The sequence below is a fragment of the Jaculus jaculus genome, chromosome 2 (assembly GCF_020740685.1).
Source record: "Jaculus jaculus isolate mJacJac1 chromosome 2, mJacJac1.mat.Y.cur, whole genome shotgun sequence".
Taxonomy (NCBI): Eukaryota; Metazoa; Chordata; class Mammalia; order Rodentia; family Dipodidae; genus Jaculus; species Jaculus jaculus.
Window position 1 is genome coordinate 42,488,144 of NC_059103.1, and position 12,356 is coordinate 42,500,499.

General features: G+C 40.3%; 1 protein-coding gene across 5 annotated transcripts in view; it reads left to right on the top strand.

Annotated features, from left to right (window-relative positions):
* Positions 1-12,356, top strand: part of Smad2 (SMAD family member 2) — a 77,430-nt gene that overhangs the window by 27,095 nt on the left and 37,979 nt on the right. For 3 of the 5 annotated variants that reach the window (XM_045143321.1, XM_045143320.1, XM_045143324.1), the window contains exon 2: positions 8,069-8,357. In XM_045143321.1, coding sequence (XP_044999256.1) covers positions 8,122-8,357 — 236 coding nt within the window. In that variant the 5' untranslated portion in view covers positions 8,069-8,121. The remainder of the gene's footprint in view (positions 1-8,068; positions 8,358-12,356) is intronic. The other 2 variants (XM_045143322.1, XM_045143323.1) reach the window with 1 other exon arrangement.

Genomic DNA, 12,356 nt, shown 5'->3' on the forward strand with positions numbered 1-12,356 from the left:
ACAAAAAATATCTTTTTTGGTTTGTAGTTTTGCACATGCTGGGTTGTAGCCCTTTGATAGATGTATGTATGTGTTGTAAAAATCCCAGTGATACCCTTTTTTCTAGAGTATGGTCTCATTTTCAAGCTCAGTGACCCTGTCTCAGTAAAGGCATGAGTCACTATGCCCAGCTTTATTGTTAGCTTTTGATAGTTTTTTTTAAAAAATATTTTATTTATTTATTGTACTTATTTATTGGGGGACAGGTAGAGAATGGGCATGCCAAGGCCTCTAGCCACCGCAAACAAACTCCAGATTCATGCGCCACCATGTGCATCTGGCTTACATATGTACTGGGGAATCCAACCTGGGTTCCTTAAGCTTCATAGGCAAGTACCTTAACCACTGAGGTATCTCTCCAGCCCTTGATAAGTTTTTAATTTTGATAATTTTCTATAAATTTATGATTGGCGCTCTTTATGGTTTTTTTCTTTTTATTTATTTGAGAGAGAGTGAGAGAGAAAGAGGCAGATAGAGAGAATGGGCACACCAGGGCCTCCAGCCACTGTAAACAAACTTCAGATAGCATGCACAACCTTGTGCATGTGGCTTATGAGGGTACTGAGGAATTGAGCTTACAACCAAGATCCATAGGCTTCATAGGCAAGTGCTCAACTTCTAAGCCATCTCTCTAGCCCCTCTTTATGTTTTTAATGCCCTGAAAGTACTGTTTTCCACAAGTTTAAGATTCTGCTTAGCCATTAAGGATGGTATGACATAGTAGTGGAACCATAGGATTTTATGTTTTGTTGAAAAGTGGACTGACTTGGTGCCTTAGTGGAAAATAGGTTGTAAAGGGCTGGAGAGATGGCTTAGTGGTTAAGCGCTTGCCTGTGAAGCCTGAGGACCCCGGTTTAAGGCTCTATTCCCCAGAACCCACATAAGCAAGATGCACAAGGGGGTGCACGCGTCTGGAGTTTGTTTGCAGTGGCTGGAAGCCCTGGCGCGCCCATTCTCTCTCTCTCTTTGCCTCTCTCTCTCTCTCTCTGTCACTCTCAAATAAATAAATAAAAATGAACAAAAAAATTTAAAAAATAGGTTGTAAAGAAATCTTCAATTATTTAGTAATCTTAGTTTTTTGTTGTTTTGTTTTCAAGGTAGTCTTAATGTAGCCTAGGCTGGCTTCAAACCCATGACCATCTTTTCTTCTTGGCCTCCTGAGTGCTGGGATTAAAGGCATGCACCCCTGTGCCCAGCCTATCTTAGTTTTATTAGTGCTATTTCAAACTGTCTCGTGTATAAGATAAGTGATTCTGTATTCAAAACCCAGTTTTTCAGTGTTCTAGAAAAGGAAACATCCAGAGTTGATAGTGTGCTATATGGTGCATTCCCTAAAGATTAAGTCCATGTCTCAATCCTGGAACCTGTAACTGAGTTTATTGATCTTTACCAATGTACCTAAGGATCTCTATGAGATTGTCTTGGATTATCTTGGGCTCTAAATCCAATACCAAGTGTCCTTTTAAAGAACACACACAAGAGAAGGGAGATGGAGAGAGAGATTGGAGTGACAGAACCACAAACCAAGGGAATCCAAGGGATTCTGGGCAATCAGTAAAACCTAGAAGAGGCAAGGAACCATCTGCCAGAGCTTTCAGACAGAATGTGACTGTCAAATGTAGAGTTGAGTCATGAAAGAATAAATGGGGGCTGGAGAGATAGCTTAGCTGTTAAGGTGCTTGCCTGCAAAGTCAAAGGACCTTGGTTTGATTCCCCAGTACCCAAGTAAGCCAGATACTTAAGGTGGCGCATGTGTCTGGAGTTAGTTTGCAGTGGCTGGAAGCCTAGGTGCGCCCATTCTCTCTTTCTGACACTCTGCCTCTTTCCCCGCTCTCAAATAAATAAATAAAAATTTTTTAAAAAGAAGAAGAAATGGGTTGTTTGAGCTATTAGGTTTGTGAAAACTCACACAGAGGCTTCAGGAAATTAATACAAACATAAATTAAGATCCCTGAAATTAACATGAAAGACTTGAGCATTTAGCCTAAGTTAGCTTGAAATAAAAAGTTTAGGATAAACACATAGCTTTAGTTGATGAGGATTTTTTTTTTAACTTAAGGAATTGTGGTTAAGAGACATTAACTATAGTGGATGGAATTGAATTGAAAGCAACCCTAATAAAAATAATAGATTCAGGGTTGGAGAGATGGCTTAGTAGTTAAGCACTTGCCTGTGAAGCCTAAGGACCTCAGTTCAAGGCTCGATTCCCCAGGATCCATGTAAGCCAGATGCACAAGGTGGCACATGTATCTGGAGTTCACTTGCAGTGGCTGGAAGCCCTGGAGGGACCATTCTCTCCCTCCCTTCCTCCCTCCCTCCCCCTCTCTCTCTCTCTCTCTCTCTCTCTCTCTGTCTGTTGCTCTCAAATGAATAAATAAACATTAAAAAGTTAAAAAAAATAATAGTAGATTCAGTAAAAGTAAATTTAAATTTAATAGATTCAGGCAGTGGTCATTGATGGGTACTCATTGCATGGAGGGATGAGGGAAGAAGTTCCAAGGGCATAAACCCATGTGGATAATCACTAGCTGGCTAGTCAGCGCTGTAGAAGCAGGCCCCAAACCTGTGTGGAGGCCTGTGGACGTGTGGTGTTGTAGAATCTAAAGTAGGCAGCTAACCACATTATGTAAGATAGAGTAAATTAGTAATACCACAAGGGAAACCGTTACAGAAAATAAGACTACTTAGGGAATAGCTGGAGTTTCCTAAATCAGTTCTATGAAGGAGAGAAAGTGGGGAGGAGAGACTACTGCAGGTTAAAAAGACGTGAGAGGCAAAATGGATTGAACTGTGTAGATTTTGTTTTGGACCTGGACTCAAATCAACCATAAAATGAGTTTTTTAAAAATGGGGGCTGCTGGGGTGATGGCTTAGTGGGGCTTGCCTTACAAGCCTGAGGACCCATGTCTGGCTCCCTAGGACCTGCATAAATCAGACCTACAAAGGTGGCACATGCGCACAAGATGGCGAGTGCATCTGGAGTTCTGTGGTTACAGTGGCTAGCGGCCCTGGTGCGCCAATTCTCTCTTGCATGCATAGACGCGCACATGCACACACTCAAATAAATAAAAACAGTTTTATTTTATTTTATTTTATTTTATTTTATTTTGTTTTATTTTATTTATTTGAAAGCAGAGACAAAGAATAAGAATGTGTGTGCCAGGGCCTCTAGCCACTGCAGACAAACTCTAGATGCATACATCATTTTGTGCATCTGCCTTAATGTGGGTACTGGGGAGTTGAACCTGGGCCATTAGGCTTTGCAGACAGGTGTCTTAACTGGTGAGCTATTTCTCCAGCCCTGATTTTGATTTTTTATTTTGCTTTAAAATTTTATTTTTATTTATTACAGTCAGAGAGAGAGAGGGAGAATGAGAGAATAGGCATGCCAGGGCTTCTAGCTGCTGCTGCAAAAAAATGTCAGACACGTGCCACTGTGTGCATTTGACTTACATGGGACCTGGAAAATTGAACCTGAGACCTTAGACTTCTCAGGCATGTACCTTAGCTGCTGAGCCATCTCTCCAGCCAGATTTTTTTTTTTTTAATTATCCAGTCAAATGGGGGATAACAGATTATCCCAGGTTTTGATAATGATTAAGAAGATATCTACTTTTCATATTTTGGTACTAAATTATACCGAAGTTAAATGACAACATGTAAGATAAATCTTTTTAGATTTTTTAAAATTTTTTGTTTATTTTTATTTATTTATTTGAGAGCAAGAGAGAGAGAGAGAAAATGGGCGTACTAAGTCCTCCAGCCAGCACAAAGGAACTCCAGCTGTGTGTTCCCCCTTGTGCATCTTGCTAATGTGGGTCCCTGGGGAATCAAGCCTTGAACCGGGATTCTTAGTCTTCACAGGAAAGCGCTTAACTGCTAAACCATCCCTCCAGCCCCCTTTTTAGTTTTAAGAAAAATTAAGGTAGAGCCATATTTTAATCATCTTAGCAAGTGGGACAAGCATTGCTATTTTTTATAAAAGTAAATAACACTATAAAAATGATTTATAAGCCAGGTGTAGTGGCACACACCTTTTAATCCCACCCAGCACTTGGGAGTCAGAGGATTGCAGAGTTGAAGGCCACCCTGAGACTACATAGTGAATTCCAGGTCAGCCTGAGCTAGAGTGAGAACTTACCTTGAAAAACAAGCAAACAAAAATGATTTATAGGTCTGGAGAGATGGCTTAGCGGTTAAGCGCTTGCCTGTGAAGCCTAAGGACCCCGGTTCGAGGCTCGGTTCCCCAGGACCCACGTTAGCCAGATGCACAAAGGGGCGCACATGTCTGGAGTTTGTTTGCAGTGGCTGGAAGCCCTGGCGCGCCCGTTCTCAATCTCTCTCTCTCTGTCACTCTCAAATAAATAAATAAATAATGAACAAAAAAATTTAAAAAAATGATTTATAATACAGTCTTAAAGACTTTGTCTTAATTAACTTTTGTCCATCTTTTCAGGGATGGCATACTCCATTAAAAATAGATTGAGGGGCCCTGGAGAGCAGCCTTAAGGCACATGCCTGCGAAGCCTAAGGACCCAGGTTCGATTCTTAAGGTCCCATGTAAGCCAGATGTACGTGGTGGCACATGCCTCTGGAGTTTGTTTGTGGTGGCTAGAGGCCCTGGTGTGCCCATTCTCTCTCTCTCTTTCTGTCTCTAATAAGTAAATAAAGATAAGTCTTTTAAAAAATCTATTGAGGGATTGTCAAGATGGCCCAGTGATTAAAGACATTTGTTTGAAAAGATTGCTGGCCCAGATTCAATTCCACAGCCACCTATGTAAAGCTAGATAAAACATGCAAAATTAAAACGCAGCTTCAGTAAATATATAGCTACACCCACCCACAGAGTAGGGAAGGGAGTTGCTGTGATAGCAGTAATGCCACAGGTTAGTGTATTAGCAACATTTTCAAGTGGAATGATACATGGCTTCAGGATATGAGGGCTCTGTGAATAAAAGTGAGTCAGCAGGTTTTATAAAAAATACTATAAATTTACAGGCAGAGAGAGACAGAGAATGGGCATGCCAGGGCCTCCAGCCACTACAGAGAAACTCCAGACACATGTGCCAACTTGTGCATCTGGCTTTACTGGGTACTGGGGAATTGAACTCAGGTTGTCAGGCTTTGCAGATAAAAAATACCTTAACTACTGAGCAATTTGTCTAGCTCAAGTCAGTGGATTTTTGATACACATATCTGGAAAGTATGTTTGGCTGGTAGGTAGGGTCATAGAAAACTAAGCAAATGAAAAAACAAGACAATTCTGGAAGTATATACAGTCTTGAAAAGAGCCATGCTTCCCCAGGTATGGTGGCTCATGCCTTTATATAATATGAGCACTTGGGATTTGTAGAGGTATTGTGGTGAATTCAAGGCTAGCCTGGGGGTACAGAGTGACTTCCAAGTCATTCTGGGTTTGACTGAGACCCTACCTAAAAATATGCTTATGTAGGGCTTAGTGGTTAAGGTGCTTGCCTGCAAAACCTAAAGACTCCAGATCCCATGTAAGCCAGACATTTCAAGTTCGCAAGGTGGCACATGCGTCTGGAGTTTGAGTCCCATGGTGGCGGTCCATGGCTTGCCGGTTCTGTCTCTCTCTCATAGTCTCTCATGAGAAAATATGCTTAATGTAGTAACGACTAATCTCATCAAACACACGCACACAAATTACAGTTGGAATATGATTATCATGGTGGAGAAGAGGAAAGTAAGAGCTATGTTAAAGAAAGTAAACTCAGATTTTCCATTGGAAAATCAATAGATAACTTTGATGTTTCAAGGGTTACCATTGTAAGCATGTTACATTGACTTAATGTTGGCATTTGCTGTAAGTTTATCTATTTGTATGCATGTTCATGTGTGTGTGCATGTGTGGAGGTTTGAGGACAACTTTCAGGTCGATCTTTACCTGTTGTGGTAGCAAGCTTCACATTGCTGGGATGAACCTCCCAACCAGACACAGTTATGGGAGGAAAGGAATTTGTTGAAGCTTACAGATCCAGGGGAAGTTCAAGAATGTGGAAGAAGCTGACCCTCTTCCACAGGTCCTGGCAGGCAGACAGAAATACTACCTACCAGCACCATAAACAAGCACACTTCAGGAACCCCAGGCAGAGCTCCAGCACACTGCATATCTTTAGGCTAGAATTGCAGACCCACCCTCACACTTTAAGGCTGGACTCTCAGATTCACCCACAGTGACACCAAGTTACAAGCTTGAATAAAACTCCTGAATCTAGCAGAGGACATCCATTCAAACTACTACACCTGCCTGTTATACTTGAGGCCCAGGTTCTTGCTGAGGATTCTCATTCTGCTATTCTTCGCTGCACCCGTTTTGAGCCTCCAGGAAATTCTCTGTCTCTGACTCCCATCTTGCTGTTAGGGTCAGCATCTGGGATTACAGAGGCCTACCTTAATTTCTGGCTTTTAAAAATTGCACTTGGATGTGGGAAGAGTAGTATATGTGATTTTGTGTGCTATGCATATTGTTGTATAATTAAAAATGAAATTGTGTATTAAAAAAGAATAAGAATGAAAAGTCCTCTTAAAAGGAGGGGAAGGTGAATGAAGCCTTTTCTTGACAAGTTTATTTACTTTATTCATTAAATTTAAAACTTTGGGGCAGCAGACTTAAATATTATTACCAGTAATTCTTTTTTTTTTTTTTTTTTTTTTTCTGTTGGCAGTGGAACCTAGGGCCTTGTGTATTCTAAGCAAGCATTCTATCATTGCACTATATCCTCAGTCCTTACTTTTTAAGTGTTTGGTTTTTCTTTGCAACAGTCTCACTCTGGCCCTGGCTGTCTTGAAGTCATCTTACCTGAGCCTCATGAGTGCTGGATTATAGGAATGAGACACCATGCCCAGCTTTTGTTGTTGTTGGGAGTTTGTTGTTGTTGTTTGTTTGTTTTTTGTTGTTGTTGTTTTGTGCTAGGGTCTTGCTGTAGCCCAGACTGACCTGGAATTCACTCTGTCATCTGAGGCTGGCCTTGAACTTACAGCAGTCCTCCTACCTCTGTCTCCCAAGTGCTGGGATTAAAGACATGTACCACCATGCCCAGCTTTTGTTGTTGTTGGGAGTTTGTTGTTGTTGTTTGTTTGTTTTTTGTTGTTGTTGTTTTGTGCTAGGGTCTTGCTGTAGCCCAGACTGACCTGGAATTCACTCTGTCATCTGAGGCTGGCCTTGAACTTACAGCAGTCCTCCTACCTCTGTCTCCCAAGTGCTGGGATTAAAGACATGTACCACCATGCCCAGTTCGGCTGCTAAGTCTTTTAAGAATAATTTGAAGTCTTAAAAATGAGAAAAAGTTGGCTTTTGTGAAACATTTTAATTAATATTATGAGTTAGTTTATAAAAGGTTAATAAAGTAGCAATGGCAGCAATAAAATTGTTCAAGGCACTGATACAGATTTTTCTTGGGCTGGAGAGATGGCTCAGTGCTGTTAAAGGTACTTGCTTGCAAAACTTGCCAGCCCGGGTTCAGTTCCCCAATACACATGTGAAGCCAGATACAAAAGCAGTACATGTGTTTGTAGTTTGCTTGCAGCTGCAGAAGCTCTGATAGTCCCATCCCCTTCCCCCCCATAACTAAAATATATTTAAAGAATTTTTTTTTCTTGCAAAATTATACTTGCCTAAACTTGAGCCCTTTAAATATCCTATTTTTGCAGTTGATTGCCACACACAATTCAAAGTAGTCAAGACAGCATTGTCATGATAAAAAAGAGAACTTAAGGGCTGGAGAGATGGCTCACTGGTTAAGGCACTTGCCTGCAAAGCCCATGGACCTGAGTTTGAGTCCCTAGTACTCATGTAGAGCCAGATACACAAGATGGCACATGTGTCTGGAGTTTATTTGCAGTGGCTGGAGGCCCTGGCACATCCATTCTCTTTTTTTTTTTTAAAGAGAAGAAACTGGTGAAAGTAACAGTTTGAATTTGTCTTGTTTCATAGTTTTCATTCTCTAGTATTTTGAAATCATACTTTACCTTAAAGTTAGTCATTGGCCTTTCATTGTCTTTCCAGCACAGATTCACAAGACTACTTCTGCAGTGTGGGTTGCTGCCTTTGGTAAGAGCATGTCGTCCATCTTGCCTTTCACGCCACCAGTGGTGAAGAGATTGCTGGGATGGAAGAAATCGGCTGGTGGGTCTGGAGGTGCAGGTGGAGGAGAGCAGAATGGACAGGAGGAAAAGTGGTGTGAAAAAGCAGTGAAGAGCTTGGTGAAGAAGCTGAAGAAAACAGGACGATTAGACGAGCTTGAGAAAGCCATCACTACTCAGAATTGTAATACTAAATGTGTTACCATACCAAGGTAAGTGGCTTGCTAGAACTGCTGTTTGTTGATATGGTGTTGAAAATTACTTAGGGGAACTTGAATAATGGTACTTCGAGTCATTTATAAACATTGATGCTAAAAATTATTCAACCTGTCATGAATTTAAATTTGCTAGTGAAGACTTGTTACTTTAGACATTTTCACAAGCAGGGAAATTTAATCAAGCAAATTGTAATCCTGGGATATTAAGTTTTATTGTCATTACTTGAATTTGCATGTTATTCTTATTTCTGTGATCAAGAGTTAAGATTCATATTTCTCTATTACTAGTAATAACTGACAGTTTTTCCTTCCATGGTCAGAACTTTATTAAATATTTTAGAGGCTGCCACTTCCCATGAGTTAGGTAGTTTTTGCTCATTATACCCCATAAAGGGCTGGAGAGATGGCTTAGCGGTCAAGTGCTTTTGCCTGTGAAGCCTAAGGACCCTGGTTCGAGGCTCAATTCCCCAGGACCCACGTTAGCCAGATGCACAAGGGGGCGCATGCGTCTGGAGTTCATTTGCAGTGGCTGGAAGCCCTGGCACGCCCATTCTCTTTCCCTCCCTCCCTCCCTCCCTCCCTCCCTCCCTCCCTCCCTCTCTCTCTCTCTCTCTGCCTCTTTCTCTGTCTGTTGCCCTCAAATATATAAAAATAAACATTTTTTTTAAAAAAGAACAGTATTTAAGAGAGCTTTTTAAATGTGTTGTAGTAGTCAGAAACTGTCTCAAAACTGGCCTCTTCTATTGAAAGGGAGATTGAAAGTTTGAGTATAATTTTGGTAATTTACAGATCAATTATAGATAGATGTTAGAAGAGTTGTGACATGTTTTAAAAATAATGTTTCAGTATTCTTTGTGTATATTACAGGCTTATTTGTAAGTCTTTTTGCCTCAAAAAATCTCAAAAATGATTGTTTGCAATGTCATATATATGTGGGTTAGATGTAGCATGTAGGAAACTGTTCCAGTAAGCTTGTAGATAATAGATCCCAGAAACACCACAGTAGATTATTTCTTGCTTTGTTAGGCAGACTATCCATTTCTTTTACCTTACATGTTTCATATTATCTTAAGTAAGTCACTTTTCTTGGTTTATTTTTCTGTTTTACAAATGCTTATGAAGTGCCTGCTTTATGTAAGTCACTGTTTGTAGACATATGGGAATAAATATAGTGATGAAAAAAGTAGTTTTCTGTCCTCTTAAGGGATAATTACACCTACTAAACAAGTGAACATATGACTATAAATTGTGATGGAAGTAGGTGCAAGGAAGACAGAAAATTCAGTGATAGGATAGATACTGCCTCAGTGGCTTGGGAATGTGATGCTTCAGAGTTTGCTGAGGAAGAGTCTGTAGAATGAGGAAAAGGTCAGCCAGAGTAAAGCCTGAAGATGGTAAATACCTTCTTATATTGGAGGACTTAAAGGAGGAAGAGTATAAGACTTGGATGGAATATTACAGGGAGCTGTTGGGAATTTGAATGTTAGTATAAATAAAATAGGAAGCAAATAGTATTTTTGTTGTTTTGTTTTTGGTTTTTTTTTCGAGGTAGGGTCTCACACTAGCTCAGGCTGACCTAGAATTCACTATGGAGTCTCAGGGTGGCCTCAAACTCATGGTGATCCTCCTACCTCTGCCTCCCGAGTGCTGGGATTAAAGGCGTGTACCACCACGCCTGGCCTCAAATAGTATTTTTTTTTTTAATTTCATTTTTCAAAGATTTAAAAACAAAACATTTTGCCTAGATCATTAAGGCCTCTAGAGACAGACGTGAGGGATTTTATGTCTGTGCTCACGTAGTAGTAGTAAGGTAGATGACGATGGGGAACTTGGTTGGGATGTTGTAAATGTAGTCTAAAAGCAAGATGAGTGAGGTTAGACTGGTATGGCTGTACTAGCTCTCAAGATGAATGGATGGAGCCGGTGTTTTGGAGTGGCGTTCACAGGACTTGCAGGTGAATTGGCTAAGATTTGTCAAGCTTCGTTTGTTCATTTCTCATTATATAGTTGGTAACATTTCAACTTAGTAAACAGTTTTTAAATGCTGCAAGCATGCCAAAGTGTACCAGCGTCTGCTGTTGGATGGTTCTTTCTGATAAGGGAGATGAACTTAAATAATTTCCTGGGCTATAGTAGATACTAGGAAAGAAGCATGCCCAAGGAACTTTGTCCAGAGGAAGCTCCCTTCTAGAAAATCTTGGTGCCAGAGTTGAGTCTGGATGGTGAAGAGAAGAATTAGTGAGGTAGCATTGTGGTATGGAGATGGTGGGTTTTGGGAAGGATTGGTGATGGAATCATTGGAAGCGTCTTAGATTCAGAAGGCAGCTGCATTTTTTTTTAACATGTGTTTATCTTTTTTCTTTGTGGTCCTACTAAGGATTGAGCATAGAGCTGGCATATGTTAGGCAAGCATGCTACTGCTGAGCTGCATCCCTCAAACCTTAGTGTTTTAATGTAGTTTAGTCTGGCCTTGTATTCATTCATGCTGCCCATGCAGGCTCCAAATTTGAGAGCTTCCTCCTTCAGCCTTTCAGGTGCTAAGACTACAGAATGCCACCACACCCAGCCTGGCAGGCTAATTTTAAGTATAGTGTCTGTCTGCAGTGAGGAGACCTGGGTCAGCTCACCAAGCGAGAACAGTGGTTCAGGTAGTGGAGCATGGTACCACACTGCACTCACCACCCAAGGCTCCATTGTACTGCAGTGATGTGGACCACAGTGGACCCAGATAGCTCTGCTCTGTCAGGGAGGGGGTACAGCAGGTAAACTGCAGCTGGCGACCCACCCTGTGGAAGTCACCTCAGTCATATTCCTTTTACCTGTGTTTTATTCTGTATATAGACTCGCTTAGAGATTTCTTTTCACAGTTTATAGAGTTTCCATTATTAAAATGTTTCTCTACTCTTGCTAAATTAGTTAAAATGATTATTGTACCAAGAATTCCTTGAAGCTTAGAAGCTAATCTGATTGTGTGCCCTTTAAAAATGTAGATTTGCAGCCTGGCATGGTATTGCATGCCTTTAGACTTCAGCCTTTAATCCCAGCACTCAGGAGGCAGGAGGATTGTAGTGAGTTCAAGGCCACCCTGAGGATACATAGTGAATTTCAGTTTAGTCTGGACTAGAGTGAAACCCTATCTGGAAAAAACAAAAACAAAAGAAAATATAGATATGATAATGTTGATTGTTAATCGAAAAAACTGTAGCTTCTTGTAGCTTGCCATGTATTTCATAACTTTCTAGTAGCAGAAAAAATTTGTCATGTCAGATTATTAGTTATTTCTTACCTATTAACTATTCCAAATAAAGTAAATTGTAGTTGAAATTCAGTCATCTCTAGTCTACGTGGAGAGTAAAATGTACATGAGATGGGAGTAGAAAAGGTTATGTTGTAAATAAACTGAGCCTGATTAAAAAAAATATTTAAAATGTAATACAAAATAGACTTAATATGAGCTCATTTACTTAAAATTGCAAGTAAAGTGTTAATAAAGTACCTTAAGATTTTACACACCTAAAAATACAATTAAGTACAATTAATGAGCATGCTGGATTTTGCAAAACAAGTGTGGACTCGTGAAATATTTGTATTGTTGACATGTGGAAGTTTCTTCTTTTGTGCTGTCAGCCCCAGTAATGTTAGAGTGGGATTAAAATTAGGGCAGACAGTTCTGGCTTTATGACACTCCCATGCCCTTACCTAATTACTTACTGCCTCTGAAGATTTGGAATGTGGAGAGATTTGTCTTTTGTGCTTCCTATCATTTTTTATAGTGCCACATACAGAGTCAAGTTTAACTAGTGAGCTGGAGAGTGCTAAGTAGTGGTTTTATGAAGACTTTCAGTCTTGGCATTTTTAAGAATGAGGAAAGAGAAAACTCCGTCCTAAAATCGGAATGGCAGTTGGTTCAGATAAAGAAAAAATGGTTTTGAGCACATATTAACTATAATAAGGCAAAATCAAAACCTGGTGGGGATGGGGTTTTTAAACTAA